The sequence below is a fragment of the Ictalurus punctatus genome, chromosome 13 (genome assembly GCF_001660625.3).
Source record: "Ictalurus punctatus breed USDA103 chromosome 13, Coco_2.0, whole genome shotgun sequence".
In the NCBI taxonomy this organism is placed as follows: domain Eukaryota; kingdom Metazoa; phylum Chordata; class Actinopteri; order Siluriformes; family Ictaluridae; genus Ictalurus; species Ictalurus punctatus.
This window is the reverse complement of record NC_030428.2, coordinates 14833570-14849721: the sequence shown is the minus strand read 5'-3', so window position 1 is coordinate 14849721 and position 16152 is coordinate 14833570. Positions and strand designations below refer to the sequence as shown.

The 16152-nt window shown below is 37.4% G+C and overlaps 1 protein-coding gene across 1 annotated transcript in view; it reads right to left on the bottom strand.

Moving 5' to 3' along the window:
• Nucleotides 1–12975, bottom strand: part of gfra1b (gdnf family receptor alpha 1b) — a 28405-nt gene extending 15430 nt beyond the window's left edge. Inside the window, exons 1-3 of the mRNA XM_017482772.3 lie at nt 12190–12975; nt 11461–11769; nt 11065–11148 (exon numbers count right to left, since the gene is read on the bottom strand). Of these exons, the coding sequence (XP_017338261.1) occupies nt 11065–11148; nt 11461–11769; nt 12190–12229 (433 nt within the window). The 5' untranslated portion in view covers nt 12230–12975. The remainder of the gene's footprint in view (nt 1–11064; nt 11149–11460; nt 11770–12189) is intronic.
• Between the last annotated feature and the right edge of the window lie 3177 nt (nt 12976–16152).

The window sequence follows — 16152 nt, the reverse complement described above, 5'->3', positions numbered from 1 at the left end:
GTAGTTATATAAACAGTAAGGATTTTTTTTTTTTTCATTGAAAGGGTCCCTAGACTCAAAAGTATAAGAACACCTGGAATGCCATGTTACTGGTAAAAAGTTTGGTTTTAACTGATAACGAAGCGAGCTACACTAGGCTTCTATGCATATAGAATCATGACACAGCTCACAATACGCAATTAGATTTTCTGTCAAAAGTGTGTATCTCCCCTCTGGAATGTTTGCCAGTGCCTTAATCGTTTTATGAACTGGAGGTTTTTATGAGCTAGAAGTCAGCGACTTTAACAGCATTCTCACCTGGATGCACCCAGTAATGCTGCGAGAACAGTTCTACTGTTTATGATGGATGCATCATTGCCAATTCTTGGGATGCAATGTCAATTCTCCGTAGTGCAAACTGCTACAGAAATTGATGTTAAATATGGTTACGCCATACTTATCCCATATTATTTACAGTCCCAGTGTGATCCATTCTAATGACTAATAATGAATCATTCTCATTACTCTTTCTGAGGATAATGACATTACTATAACTCAGAAGGAATTCTGAATTTGGTGTGGTAGAGTGCTGTAGAAAATAAATCTTTAACTTTATGCTAAAATCATTGTAATCATTAGAAAATAATTTTGCAGCAGTTTTATGTTAACAGATGGCCTTCTTTTCTTTTATGATATGCAGCCTGTACACACTCCGAGCTGGGAATAAAGAATAGACTTGAAATACCATGACTTAAAACTGATTATTACAATTGATGTTGATTGTCCACCTACTATATAAAAGCATAGCACTGCTTCTGTCTAGTCCCATGAGTTCATATTACTCATTACAGCATCTTAACTTCAGGTCCAGAATCTGCCATTTTAATTTGCCTTTACAGTTAATTATGATTTAGCTTGATATTGATCTACCAAGATGAGGAAATAATTACAACCATGCAGGCCAGGAAAGAGGTTCCTGAATAAATAATCTTAGTTCTCAAATAGATTACCTTTAAACCTTTAGGTCAAGAATGCTCGGGATGCATACAGCATGTTAACCTGCGTAATCTATACTCCAGTATATTTTAAAAAGTATATTTCAGTTGTATGATGATACAAATTGTGATTGACAGGTTCAAGGATAAGAACCATAATTTAAACATATTCGTAATGGGTTTTACATTTTAGTTGTCTGACAGGGAGTAATACACTCGGTATACTCTCACTGTCCACTTTAATAGGAACACCTATACATCTGCTCATTTATGCAGTTATCCTATCAGCCAATCATGTGGCAGCAGCACAATGCATAAAATCATGCAGATACAAGTCAAGCACTCCCATTAATGTGAGCCAGCGACTCACTGACATCACCAAATTGTTGGTTTCTTCTTTTGTGATGCTTTTCCTGGCTTTTACCGCAGCCTCTTTCAGTTGTTGTTTGTTTGTTTTTTTTTGTTTTTATCCATTCCATCTCCTCTTCAGGAAGTGAAATGCTGCTTAATTGTCTTAATTTGGATCATTGTCTTGCTGCATGATAAAGTTCCTCCCAATTAATTTGGATGCATTTCTCTGTAAAATGTTTCACAGATGATCTTGTATGTTTTGGATCATGAGCAGATCATTTCTTTCTCCACACTTTGGCCTTTCCATCACTTTGGTAGAGGTTAATCTTGGTTCCAGAACTTTTGTGGGTCAAATTTGTATTTCTTTGAGTTCCAATCTGGATTTCAGATTATGCTGATGAGTGGATTGAATCTTGTTGGTTTGGCTGCTATATTTCTGCTGTCAAAGTCTTCTTTGAATGGTGGATTGTGATATCTCTGCCCTGTGGAGGTTGGTGATGGCTTTGATTAAAAGACACCAAAACCAATGACAACAGTCTGTGATGACGCTGGTCCGAGGGGTTCAGAGTTCACATTCCTGCCGATATAGTGTGATATGTGATAATCTTACCAATAGGGTGATGGGAGGAAGGTTCATTAAGTTCACATTACAGCGGTGTTTTGTCCTACACTAAACATCATCCATGTGTGCAGGTGTGAAAGACAGCAGAACATTAGCAGTTAAACAGTACACTTAAGTTTCTTTTGATGTGTAGATTGCTTGCTATCCTCATTTCAACTCCTTTCTCCTTCCTCTTTCTCCCTCTCACATGCTGCTACTGACTGGATACTTGGCATTCATACACAGTGCATACACCAGTGTCAATATCAATGCTGAGAAATGAGACCGAATCGAATTGCACTTCCAAACAATAACCGCTGACAGGGCCATATTTCCATTTTTAATAAAGTCTCTCCCTTGTATAGCCTGGTTGAGATTCATGCCAATGGCAGAGAATGAATTGAATAGATTTTTCCGTCAAGCAAACTGCCAATTTGTCAGAATATTAAGTTAGATGTATGATTTAGAGGCCAAATATTTAAAACAATGAGAGACTCTACTGTCTGGAGTACTGAGCTATGGCCTTAGAAGCAAGTATTAATAAAATCAAATCCACCTCAAAACATATTCATATCCAAAATTCAGTAACAGTCACATCAATAGCATTTTCATATAAAAAGGAAATGAAAAGACTTTCAACTTTATAATTATTCAAGCTAACAATCGTTCAGCCTTATTCAATAGATTCTTAATAATCCCCACATTTCCACTCTAATTATATGCTCATGCTGTTTCAAGTCCCTCCACTTCCCTACGTCTGACTGACAGACCCACACTATCCACTCACACACTTTAACTGCAACAACCCACACACAGAGTTGCCGACTTTCAGCGTCTTGCAGAAAAATAGCCATGATAGATGTGCTGGACTTTTACTTCTATCAGGAGAGATGTTTTGTTGGATTTTTTACTGAATTATTCAGGAAACTTTTGTACCTTGAGAGGTGTTATGAAGAGAACACATGCTGCTTTCTAGATTTTTCATTTCTCAACTGTTCACTATAGAATGGAGAAAATGAGAGACCAGTTAAAAACTGTTATCATTCATTGTCCTATTTAAAAAAAAAATAAAAAATAAATAATAATAATAATAATAAAAAAAAATATATATTTGTTTGTTTTGGCTAGGCCATTTTAAAGCACGCATATTTAAACTTGTTCATTTTTGTTTCTAAGGTGTGTATACACTGCCTTGTTACATTTGCTTGGAGAGGAATTAGGAAATGATCATATAATATGTCTTATATTGTATATGCATATAATATATTTTAACATATTCAATATTTCCTCAAAATACCGCTATTCAGCTGAAAGACGATAAATAAATGATGCTGTGTCCCATGCCAGAATTCCAGTTCTTGTACAATTTGATTGTATAAGTCTCATCAGCCAAAAGCAGAAGTGCATCTGCGATGTCAAATTAAATTCTGACGCATTTAAGTCTGGGAAGCCTCACAGTAAAGATTCATTTGAACAAACTGCATTACTTTTCATTAATCAGATTACTTTCTAAATTCAATTGAATTGTCAGATGCCCCAAACATCTACTTAACATGTCATTTAACAAATTCACAGTACAGAGAAAGTCAAAGCTTCTCTCCTCACCTCTAGAAAGTTGTCCTAGAGACAAGTGTTTGTAGCATAGAATAGTGTTTATTTTTTCACATTTCTTAGACTTTAAGGTTATGTATAATAGCATAATTCTTAAATTATGCTTGGAAGATGTGCAGGATCAGGACGAATTAATGACATTTTGAGTCTAGCAAATGATTAACAAACTTGCAGACCAAAGCAGAGACGTGAGGAAATCAATTAACAAGGCTTGTTGTTAGATCTATTACCATCTCAGTGGCTAAGAATGGTTTATCATTAAATATGGCTCTTTCAGTGTCTGAGTGTACACCACTTCTTCCTCCAGCCCAAGGCTGTATTCACACTAGTGGTTTTTGTGCAAATGAAGATATGGCTGGAGCCTTTTTTTTGTGCTGATATATGCACTGTTACTATTGAGTTCTATCTACGGAGCTGAAAAATTCAGCTTTGTCTGACAAGCTCTTAGCTTTAAAACACAGGCTGAGCTGGTCAAACTGGTAGACCCTCTTTACCTTCCTTATTAATTGACTAAACTAATTAAGATACGTTTTTACTTTTTTCCTACTGTTTTCTTACTGTTGTTTTGTCTTAAAAATAACTTGGCTAAGTCTGTGTTTTGGTAACTGGTTGCTGGCCAGACTAAGCTGTATTTGTCAGCAGGGGGTAGACTTACCTTAGATAACTACCTTAGATCTAGATTACATATTATTAATGATCAAGATTAGGTTTATTTTCTTAACATGTAGTCTTATCATGGTGAGAAGGAGGCACTTGCCTAATTTTTGGCATTTGATGAAAGAGAAGGGAAGAGCTTTTAAAATGGGCGGCTGTGCTTCAGGTGGTAGAGCGGGTTGTCCACTAATCATAGGGTTGGCGGTTCGATTCCCGGCCCACGTGACTTCACATGCTGAAATGTTTTTGGGCAAGACACTGAAGGCCAAGTTGCTCCCGATGTAAAGTTAATGCCTTGCATGGCAGCTCTGCTACCATTGGTGTGTGTGTGAATGGGTGAATAAGAACCAGTGTAATGTGCTTTGGGTAAAAGTGCTATATAAGTGCAGAACATTTACCATAAAACCAGATAGCATTTAAGCTAAGGCATAGTTAAATGGGGCTGAAAGATTGCATACTATTGATGTCATAATACAAAAAAAAAAAGTCCCTAGTTACATTGGAACACTGAAATATAAATGGCTTACTAACAAGCAGCCAACATGGCCTCAATGCTGTTTTTTATCGCTTAGCGAGCAATGCTGATGTGTTTGACATCATTCAGCACTTTTCTAAAGCGTTGCATAAAAAAATCCCTTAAAAATGTGATCACAGCACAAAAGGCCATTTATTCAGGTGTGTAGAGAAAACCATGCATCTGCTTGTTTATCTGAAAGCAAATGAGCAACTGATCATTTCAGTTTTATGATATGCAACTGCTCATTCATGTGTCTCGTACTGCATTTGTTTTATGTTTTTTGCTGTCTGTTTTTCTCTCCCTCTCTGTTCACCCATTGTAGGTGGCTTGATGAGTGCTCTCTCTCTCAAGGCTGTTTCCTCTACTGATTTATAAAGTAGAAGCATATTTTTTAATTCAAAGACTTCCTTGTGAATTCATTCTAATGGGTATTCGTCTGTGTCACACGCTGCTTGGTTTGAATAAATGGTGTAATAAACCCATCTTAGGAAAGGCCTGAGTCACAGCGAGAATCCTCACAAGCCACAGAAACCATAATCGCTATAACTGTCATTAGCTGGACAACTTGCCAGCAACTATTATCCAATTTACTTTACATGCATGAGAATTTACGATTTTCTCTAGGACCTTGTAGTTTGCCCCCCCCCCCCTTTAGCTTTACCCCCCCTTAGCTTTACTACCCCCCCATTTGGTAACAACAGGAGATTTGTTACTGAAGCCTAATGCTGACAAAAGCCATGTGGACCTGCCGGACATGGTGTAACATCAAAGAGCAAAAAGCTGCAATACAACCCTGGCTGTGAGAGTGGCTCTACAACGGCACTACACTTCCACTGATATCTGAGAGCCACTTCTACGACAATGCCAGCCTGGATCACATTTTTACTAGCAGAGAGATAATCCCTATAATTATTTATCATTATTTTTTCTTAGACGAATTTGTAAGGAAGACAGGCTTGTTAGTGTGAAATATTTTTCCTATTTTCCATGGTTATGATTCAGTCATTTAAGATCGGTTCAGTGTGATTTTTGCTTACTCATGGTCTCATGTTTTCGTCTTTCTGTCATTTATGCTTTTGTCAAGGTGTTTTGTCTTTTGTCTTATGTTTTTCTCTTATCTTTTCTTGAACTAGCCTTGGGTATGTTGCTTGCATGTACAACTGAATATAAAAGCCAGTCTTATCCAACTTAGGTTTGGACTAAGATTGAGACTACGAAACACTGTAGTTCCCAAGGTGGCTCTGTGCACATAGTAAACCATCTCTTTAACTATACCCTGGTCCTTGGGCTCCTGATTCTCCAAACATCTTACTTCTGGTGAAGCTGAAGCATTTTAATCATCCAGAAAAAATTCACATCATTAGGACTTGGTCTATTATGGAATGTAAGTTAAGTATCTTTGTCAGCAATAAGCTGATTGTTAATGCAGCTATTTGTATTGATCCCACTGTGAAGTATTCCTTAAAGGAAGTGTAAAGGCCTGGTAAAGGCATTTACTAAAATAATGGTGTTTTGTTTTTTTCATTAAGCCCTCTTACTGTAGCAATTAGAGAATACATTTCTGTTGGTAACTTAAAAAAGAGTAGGTGAAATTAGATACTCTGATGACTACATCACCTTTTTGTTTAGCTTCAGGTTTCTTCTAAAGATGTGGCGTATTGACCTGTGTTACAACTTGCTTTATTATCGAGAGATACACAGTGTAGTGCAAAACCACTAGTGAAAATGCTTCTATTTTGCATTCTTTTCTCATTTAATACAATGATTTTCATTATAGATTATATTATTGATAACAACTTGAGTGAAAAGTTTGAAATATTTACAAGAATTTCAGAGTTTCTTAGTATTTGCTAAGTCCTCTTTTTACTTTAATGACAGTGTGTAGTCGAGCTGGCATGGACTCGAAACCTTATGATCCATTTTAGATCAAATCAAGTCGTCAAGTGTCGTCTGAACACAAGCTTCAATAGAAGAGATTAGACATGAGGGAAATCCGACCTTTTGTACAAAACAGTTAGCATGGTCAATATCACAAATTTACTTACATTTAAATAGAGCCCTAAAAAAAATACAGAATCTTGAATGTTAAATATTCAAGATATTGAACATTTCTTCCTGTGTTTTACATATTTCAGAATTCTAAAACCTTCCGTTTATTTCTAATTTTAAATGTAGAAAAATTTAGAAAAAATGTAGAAAAACTCTTCAGTGTGTTCTCAGACTTTTGGACCCCACTGTATGTTAATATACTAAGTATACAGAGTAGCTGAGAGGACATGGTGGGATTAGTATCAGTCATTCATTATGTTCCGTGAACACGTTTGCCTTCAGGTGGGTGGATTAAGTCAGATCCAGGCATTCATGTTACTAGTAAAATACTTAGACTGCAGACATTTTACCCTTTCATGCATAAATTATTGTAAAAGATAGACAGATTCGTTAGATGTTTATTACTTAAAATTGCACATCATTTGAATTTTGAATTCTAAATACTAGTATTTAAAAATACTTATATTAAAAAGTAAATGGATTAACCATGGTCAGGAATACAAAAGAATTTAATTCAAAACATTCGAATAACCTAAAATGTTTTATTTGGATGACCGAAATTGTAGGGAAAAAATTTAATTTTAAATAATTTTTAAAATGTAATAATATTCTTGACATGTACAAAATGTATGTAGTTTAGGATCACTGCATGATGCAACTCATTTTTGAAGGTAAGAAATGTCTTCACTTAAAAAAAACAAGTTTTAATATGTTTAATACATTTGTTTTGGGGGTTTGCCGGGGGGGCATGGAGGGTGGTGTGTTGTGTAGGAGGTTTATAAATATATACCAGAGACACTGAGAATGGCAGATGGTCTAGAGACTAACAGAAATCGGGATACTGATTTATGTTAAATTACAGTACTTGAGTGATCTGGGGGTGATTTACAATTTATTTAATCTCACTGATCATAAGTGTAGCTACTATGGCTGCACGATTATGGCCAAAATGATAATCACGATTATTTTCATCAATACTGAGATCACGATTATTTATCACGATTATTCATTGATTTTAGGGACAACATATTTTTATTGCACTTTTAAATTTAAATAAACAGACCGCTGCTTTCACCTCCATGTTTTGCTACATTCCTGCTAATGTACAAATCTTTGTATCAAATTAGACTGATCATCTCATAGAAGCAAATATAAATAAAATTTTGCAAAGTAAAAAATAAAAATGCCAACCAGATGAAAATATGCAACCAAATATAACAATATGCAACCAAATGAAAATAATTCAGGCGAATGCCGAAAAGGCAATAACAGTGTTTACAGGAGGAGAGACGTAGCCAAATCACCCAATAGAGAGGTGCAATGATGACGTCATTTTGTACCGAAACCCCGGAAGTTAGCGTCACTGGTTCCCTCAACAAAAACTCAACAGGATTTTCACATAGGCTTTTGGATTATTGCAAAAAATAAACTCTGTGATCAACAAAAGTTTACAATACTAACACATTCTGTCCATCAAGATAATTTAAAAAAATGAACACGAATTTTATGAAGTTTGAAGCCTAAATAAAAGAGCCAGAAATAAAAAGCTGACCATGTGCTATAAACGGACTACACCACGGTCGCTCAACTTCAACATCATCATCACCAAGCTTCCGACAACTTTTCCAAATTTGATTTAAAACATTTTTCATATTTTTTTTTCAAGATTTACTCTTTGGATCAATCTTCATCCAGGTTTTTTTTTTTTTTTTGGGGGGGGGGATTGTGCACAGCATACCTGAACTGTAAAGTTTTTTCCTGTTCGGCGTGATGATGTTTAATATCCCTGACAACGTTGTTAGTGTCATGATTTCCCCTCGCGCAAGCTCTGGAGCTCGCAGCGTGCTCTGACACCTGAAGCGAAGCTTCCGGGTTTTTTAGTGACGTTGACTTTGTTTACTTTCTACATGTGTATTTGTTATGATTTCTGTCCTGTCTCCGCCCCTGTATTGTCATTGGTTGTTCCCTCACGTGTCATCATTAGTCTCAGCTGTTTTGTGTTCACCCTTAATTATGTTTGTCATTTAAACCTCTCATGTCTCATCGTTTGACGTGAAGTATTGCGTGAGTTTTCCATGTACCAAGCTTTTGTTCATAGTTTCACTGCTCATAGTTTGATCCTGTTCTTGACCTCGTTGTTTGATTCTTGTTTAGTCTTGTTTACGCCGGTTTGCCGATCGCCTGACCTTTTGCTTGTTTTTGACCACGTTATTGTCTCACGTTTTGGATTTGTCTGCGTCTCTTCAATAAAGCTCTTATCTGCACTTGCATCCGTCCTAAACCCTCATTACGTGACAGTTAGCAACCGCCTTTTTCAATACACGTAAAAGCTTAAAAAAAAAGAAATCCTGAGTGGGGTTTTACTGGTGTATTTTATGTCATAGAATAAAATTTGAAAATATTTTGAGCTTGTGTTCAGCACAGACCTTATTTCAGGCATTTAACCAAAATCCCATTAAAAAAAACCCATTGATTCAGGACGATGGAACCGGAAGGGCTAAAATGCTAACTCGTTTTCGAGTTTTGTCTTTACAAAATGACGTCATGTATAGAGTTTTCTATGAGCGGAGGATGAACTTTAAACGTCAATATTGCAGTCGATCATGTTCATGTAATCATGGGCAGTCAAATCGAGATCAATATTCGATTAATTGTGCAGCCCTAGTAGATACTATGCATGAAAGGGTTCAAACTAAATCTGTTTTACCTCTAAAATTTAATCTGTTCTGCCTATGAAAGTTTGGCTTCCTATTTGAGTTACACAGTGAAGCTGTATGTCTTATGCCTCCTGTAGTGAGAGGCTCAGGATAAGAATCAGACTGCTCTCACCATTCAGAGCATTGCCAGATGGACTCTCAGTACAGATATGTGGTGGTGGTTATAAAAATGGTGCCTGCTCCTGTACGGGACAGCTGTGAACAAATACTGAAGGATGCTGTGACCAGCCAAGACCACTGCACCAGTTTATAGTGGCCCTTTATTCACACAAACTCTGGACTTTAGAGGGATAGGCAAATGGACGCATGATTGGATTTGGCTCCAGATTAATGTCACTGTGCAATTCTTCCAAATATGGAGATAATTCTGCTAAGTGCAGTCCCCTTGCTCAGTCTGTAAAACTCGCATGATTTAATGCACCTGCAGTGCACTGACGCACACAGGCAGAGTGATGCGAACGTTACTGAGGCATAAAAACACCTCAATCTCACTGCTTCGTTATTTATTTTCCACTAGTGGGTAAAAAGTAATTACATGACTTGTAGAAGCCCGACCATCCAGAGCAATGTTTCCTACCTCCACTGCGGTGTTCTGTGTCTATCTGCTCCAACTGACATGCAGGTAGGTCGCTGTGATGGTTTGGGGGAATTAGTTATCTTCTAATCTTAAAAATGTGATGCATTTGTATTGCTTAATAGACTTTTTCTCTTAATTGCCCACTGATCAGAAGCTACAGTATGAGGGTGAGTTTGTGCGTCATAATCCCTCCCGTCTGAGGCTGGTGGCTGCACATGTGGACTCCACAGTGTCTCGCCCAAGTGACCCAAGTGTCCTTGGGCAAAACACTGAACCCCAAGTTGCTCCCAATGACAAGCTAATGCCTTGCATGGCATCTCTACTGTCGTTGGTGTGCGTGTGTAAATGGGTGAATGAGAAACAGTGTAAGGCACTGAACCGCTAAGGTTAACGAGCGCTGTATAAGTGCTTACTATTTACCTTTTAAGCAGAGATATATAATCTAATTCATAATCGGACCATGAGTGAATTTGACTAAGCCCTAAGATGGCTCTACAGAGATAGAACAAGAAATGAGAGCAGCCATGAACAGTTTGAAGTTTAAAAGGTTCATGAAGCAGAACAGTGCTTAGTAAAAGATATGGTGCTGGGGTTAAACAGCACCACCTGCAGAGCATTACTTTACTCTCAAATGCAACACCAGGATAGCATTAGGACTTACAGTCAACCATAAAATGCAAGGATAAATAACCTGCTGTCCCTGATAAGCATTCACACTCCTGAGAAGACAATCATCAATTCAGGTCTACCCCAGTATACCAGATAACTGACGTAGTCATCTGTGACACTAGTAGTGCATAAAGTGTAGCTGTGCCACTGTAATAGCCAGTGAAGAAGATAAAACAGCACGAGAAACAGAAAAGAATCAGTGCCAACTGAGCACATTCATATAACCTAACAAGGGTGAATAGGCCCATCATAAAACATAGCCATATTCAGTCTTCTAGTTTGTGATATTGCCTCTATAATGCTTTCTATTTCAGCAGGCTATGCTATAACCACAGCAGGCTTGCCTGATATGATGGGAGCCAGGCGGAATATGTCAGACAGACGGCTGTTCACTGGCTCGTATGGAGAGTCCTCCAGCAAATCATTGCCTGGAAAATGAGAACAAACAACTCAATTAGCACAATAGAAAACTGTAGAGGCTGTATAGTGCAGTTGCAAAACATTACATACATGAACACAGCTTGCAGAATTATTACCCTAATTTAGCTGGAAATGCACTGCTCTAGAGTCATATTCTCGATTACCAATGCTCCTCTAATCAAAAGTTTTGCAACTCAAGGTCAAAATGTAGATTACTTCCAGACACTTAATAGCAGAGTGCTCTTGTCATGCAGAATAGGTTTATCAATAAGGAACTAATTATGATTCCAAGCCAAACAGCCAGTTTTTTTTTTACGCACCCTGTAAACTGTGATAGACACTCCAAAAGATGCGCAGGCACTTCTTCTCTTTCTTCATGGCTCTCTTGCATTTGCAGTTATACAGAGAGCTCTGTCTCATGGATTCCATGGCATTCCTGCACTCGTCTTGTGCCTCGGGCTCGTTCAGTGCGCTGAAGTTGCCCCCTGTACCTGCCAAACACTGCCTCATTGTGCGGAAAGCAGAGCTGCAGCCATAGCGGCCCAGGCACTGCTCATGAGCCCGGACACAATCCAGCCGGGACGCTTGAGTCTGCACCAGCTCAGCACTTACTGACACGTGTAGTACATCTGCACACAACAGGATTGAGCTGTATATCGGTATCCAAGAAATATGTAGAAGTGCTTGAAAATGAAATGTGGCTGGAAACCATATTGAAAGTACAGGTGATGATTACACTCATGAGTATAACACATAATACAATATACCTTAGGAAATTAGAATGCTGTATTTTACTATTATCTGCTAAGATAAAGATGATTAATAACAACAACAACAACAATAATAATAATAATAATAATAATAATAATAATAATAATAATAATAATAATAGCACATTCCACACTAAGGATTTCTGATGAAGAAATATTCATGCAGGAAAACTGCTTGAAAGCAAAATTCCAGTAGAAACATGGAAACAGGTTTCACTGGACGAAATTAAACGTGCTCTTTACTGTAAGTATGTTTGGACACACGTAATGTCGACTTACCCAGAAGAGGGAACAATATCCAAAAAGTTAAGAAGGTCATCGTGGCTTTAATTTTCAACAGTGGAGCAACTTTGTTAAAAATCGCGGGACTTCACGCTTTCCCAGATAAATCCTCTGCGCGCTGAGTGCGCACCGCACCAGAATAAGTGGGCACACATAGCGCAGCTGTACATCCTGTCTGACGCTCCGATTTCAGCTTGATATTGTATTGGGACACAGCCCGGACAAACACAATCACGTCCGCGGGGATTACAAAGCAAAACGATCCAGTGTGCAGAACAGACCCCCGTGCGTAACGGACATTCCCGGTCTCTTTTCTATAATGCCGTGTTAAGTGCCCTCAACAACGCTGAAGTGCGAAGTGTTTTCATAACAGCAAAAAAGGTTCATTTCCGTCTCTGTTTGTTATCTAAGCGTGGTTTGGTTTGGAGTTTGGAGAGCTGTTACACTGGATCTGTGCGCCTGGAGTTTCAGCGCCTTTTCATCTCGCCACACTTTCTGTACGCCTACAGTGTCTGTCCCGACGCGCTAGTTGTACTTGTGAGCAGTTCTCGATACTACACGCGTATTACTTCCACTGTTCGGCTTCCAACCCTCTCTGGTGTCCCACAGGGGCTCAGTGGCACTGCGCTCTCTGAGTCGCTTCTCTTAAACTGACTCTAAACATGGACGCGCCGCTGCGCCTAAAACAAGCGACGTCATCTTCCCGGACACTGCTCTGGGATTGGCTACTGTCTGGACCACTTTCACTCTGCTGCCCTTCCTGCTGAGTTATCCTAGCGATGCTTTTGGCTAAGTTGGATTCACGTTATGGTTAGCCCAGGGAAAGAGAACAATAGCGTCATCTGCTTGTGATAAATATTCTATTTCCCCTCCCTGAATTTAGCCTATAAACCTATATGTATACCACAGAAAACAGTTTATCATTCACTCACAGTGGTAATGGATAATAACACGCCCCAGGAACCATAAAACATATTTAACTGCTGTCAATGTACTGTAAAAACGAATGACCAATATGTGTGATTATTTCCTTTTTTAGTGCAGAAAATAAATCACTAAATATGTGATATACAGATATATGGGTTACATTATTACAACGTTCTGGTTGAATTGTATGGGTTAAATTGGTGACAACCTGTTAATAACATTCATTCATTTTATGTTAAATATATACATATATACACAATATATACAAATATATATATAAATATATATACCTGTGTGTGTGTGTGTGTGAGAGAGAGAGAGAGAGAGAGAGATTTTATATGGAACATATATATATTTATAGAGTGTAACCCACTCTATAAATACAAAGGGATATCTTACAGTTTTGTGAAAAATCAGCTTTTATTTATCTATACCTTTATACTTTATAGCTGTGTGTTTCTTTTTTATTTAACACTAATTGTCATTACATTCTTTTCTTTTATTTATTTATTAATTTTACGAGCCATGCATATACTGTGCATGCTGTTGGGAAAAAAAGGTTAAGGTTTGTGCTTCTGGAGGATCCCTTAGAGTGTTAAGTGTCCAGAGAACCCTTTAAATATCATGCTTTAACACTGTATTATGTCTGAAAGGTTCCACACTAGTTTAAATGCTGTAACTTAGCCATGAGTGTAGCATGTTCTTTCATTGCAAATAAAAATATAGTGACACTAAAAGTCTCTCTCATAATTCTAATATGCACAATATTCTACAAAGACACATTTTTGGAGAAAACAAAATTGGTCTAATTTGTCATGCTTATCATTTAACTTCTTGCCATCTCCATGAGTATAGTAGCAGTCATGTCTAACAGGAACTGGAAGGATTTCTTGATCCAGCAGCCTTTCTTTTCATTCACAAATTATTATTATTATTATGTATGGCACAGAAGTGTTTTGCATCTATATCATTAATGCAGCATGAAATGTCACAGCTATTTAACATAATAGTTACGTATATAAGAGTTATATAATTTATATAATTACTCAAGTGCCACTCCAATTTATCGTCTCCAGATCTTCACCCTTCTTTGATTGCCTTTCAATAGCATGTTAGCAAGTGAAAATATATCCAAGATCAATTATGTGCTGTGTTTTATGAATCTCACAAGCACATAACACATTTGTGATTGATATTGGTATTGTTTGCCAGCCTAAAATGTAATAAATTAGGCAAATAAGATTTCACTGAACACTGCACTTTCTTAAAGAAGTCAATAAGTGGCCTAATCAATATTTAAAGACAAATTTGGAAGTAAGTGACATCCTGCTGAGAAAGGCTTCTAGGAAATGAAGTCTGTTGTGCCATGAATCAAAAAGATTGCTGCAAATCCTAATCAATGATCAGTTGTGAGTGTGTGTCTATTAAATTAAAAGACTGTTAATTAAAGATAATCATGTTCTTTATTTCCACTATCCAGACCTGGTGTTTTATCTGGCTTCAATTTATAGTCTGGTCATACTAACACTGTTGTTAATGCATGGCATACATGTGCAATTTTAACAGGCTTTTATCATGTGAGGAATTGCGTTATCACCCTGAAGCTGATGATTTTCCTATGAGAGCACACCTACAATTTGCCAACACTAACATTGTTATTTAAATCTGCTTTTTTTTTTTTTTTAAACCGTGTATAGTAGTTACATTTAATGTTGTAAAACATCTATGAGACGAGGCCATACCTGTTATCACTATGAAACTAATAAGACAAAAAAAACAAATAAAACTGCAAGTTTGTCATGGTACAAAGAAAGAAAGTCCTGAAGACATTCCTTGGCAGAAAACATACTGTTACAAAGTACTGAAACTTGAGACTTCCATAAATGTTAAAAACATAAAGAACATATTAGCTCATAAATATAAACCCATAACTTAAATAACAGCTACTGTCAGAGGCATGCTGTAAATTCATCAACAACTTCTTATTTCCCTACATGACTGCGGCATGTTTCACAGACATGCTGCCTGTGCATAATAATAGAGGCACATCTGTCTACACAAGAGTGTGCTATATAACAGTGCACATATGGTGTGTAATTATCACCCAGTATTACATACAAAAGAATGACATGACAATTAATAGTAAATACCTGCAAGTGATTTATTTTGTTTTAAATACGGACTGATTTTCTTTCAGGAAATGAATCAACCACTTAACAGGAAACGGCAGTAGCATTATATTACACAAAGTTCAACCTACCTAGGTTCATCAAAGCAAATAATCAGGGTAATTGAAGGCCACCCTTTAATCAATCGCAAGTTTGAGTGCAAAATCAATTGTGTGTATCCGCAGGATTACATTAATACAGTAATAAGGCAGAGCTTTCTTCTGTTGCACACTAATTTATGTGACTATGTAGACTTTATATAAGACAACACACATTAAGATTGTAATTTATGTGTCACGAAGGGCAAAGAGATGATCTAAACAACTTCCTCGTTTGACAGGTGATGGTATTGTGTGTGTGTGTGTGTGTGTGTGTGTGTGTGTGTGTGAGAGAGAGAGAGAGAGAGAGAGATACACACACACACACACACACACACACACACACACACACACACACATATACAGCGAGAGAGAGAGAGAATGAGAATGTGTGTGCATGGGGTACATTGAGCACACACCGAGAAAGACATAAAAAGAGGACATTAAAAAATTAGTTTTGTTCATTTTTGTGTGCATTAAGCGTGCCTATGATGTGAGTGAGATGCTTCAGAAACACATTATACACATTTGATGCCCCCATATACATATTCTACCAGTGCCAGCAAGTCTCATCAGACAGAGGGCTACAGTGTCCTTCTATCTGAGTGGTGATAAAAGTAAAATCAATGTGAGATTTGTGGTAGGAAGTACCATATATGATGTTTCAATTATGCAGGCAGGATAAGAGGAAAAGTTGTATTCTGCATGTGTCACACCCACAAATCTTTTCTTGAGTGTCCAGTATGAGGGACATGTCCTGAGGATAA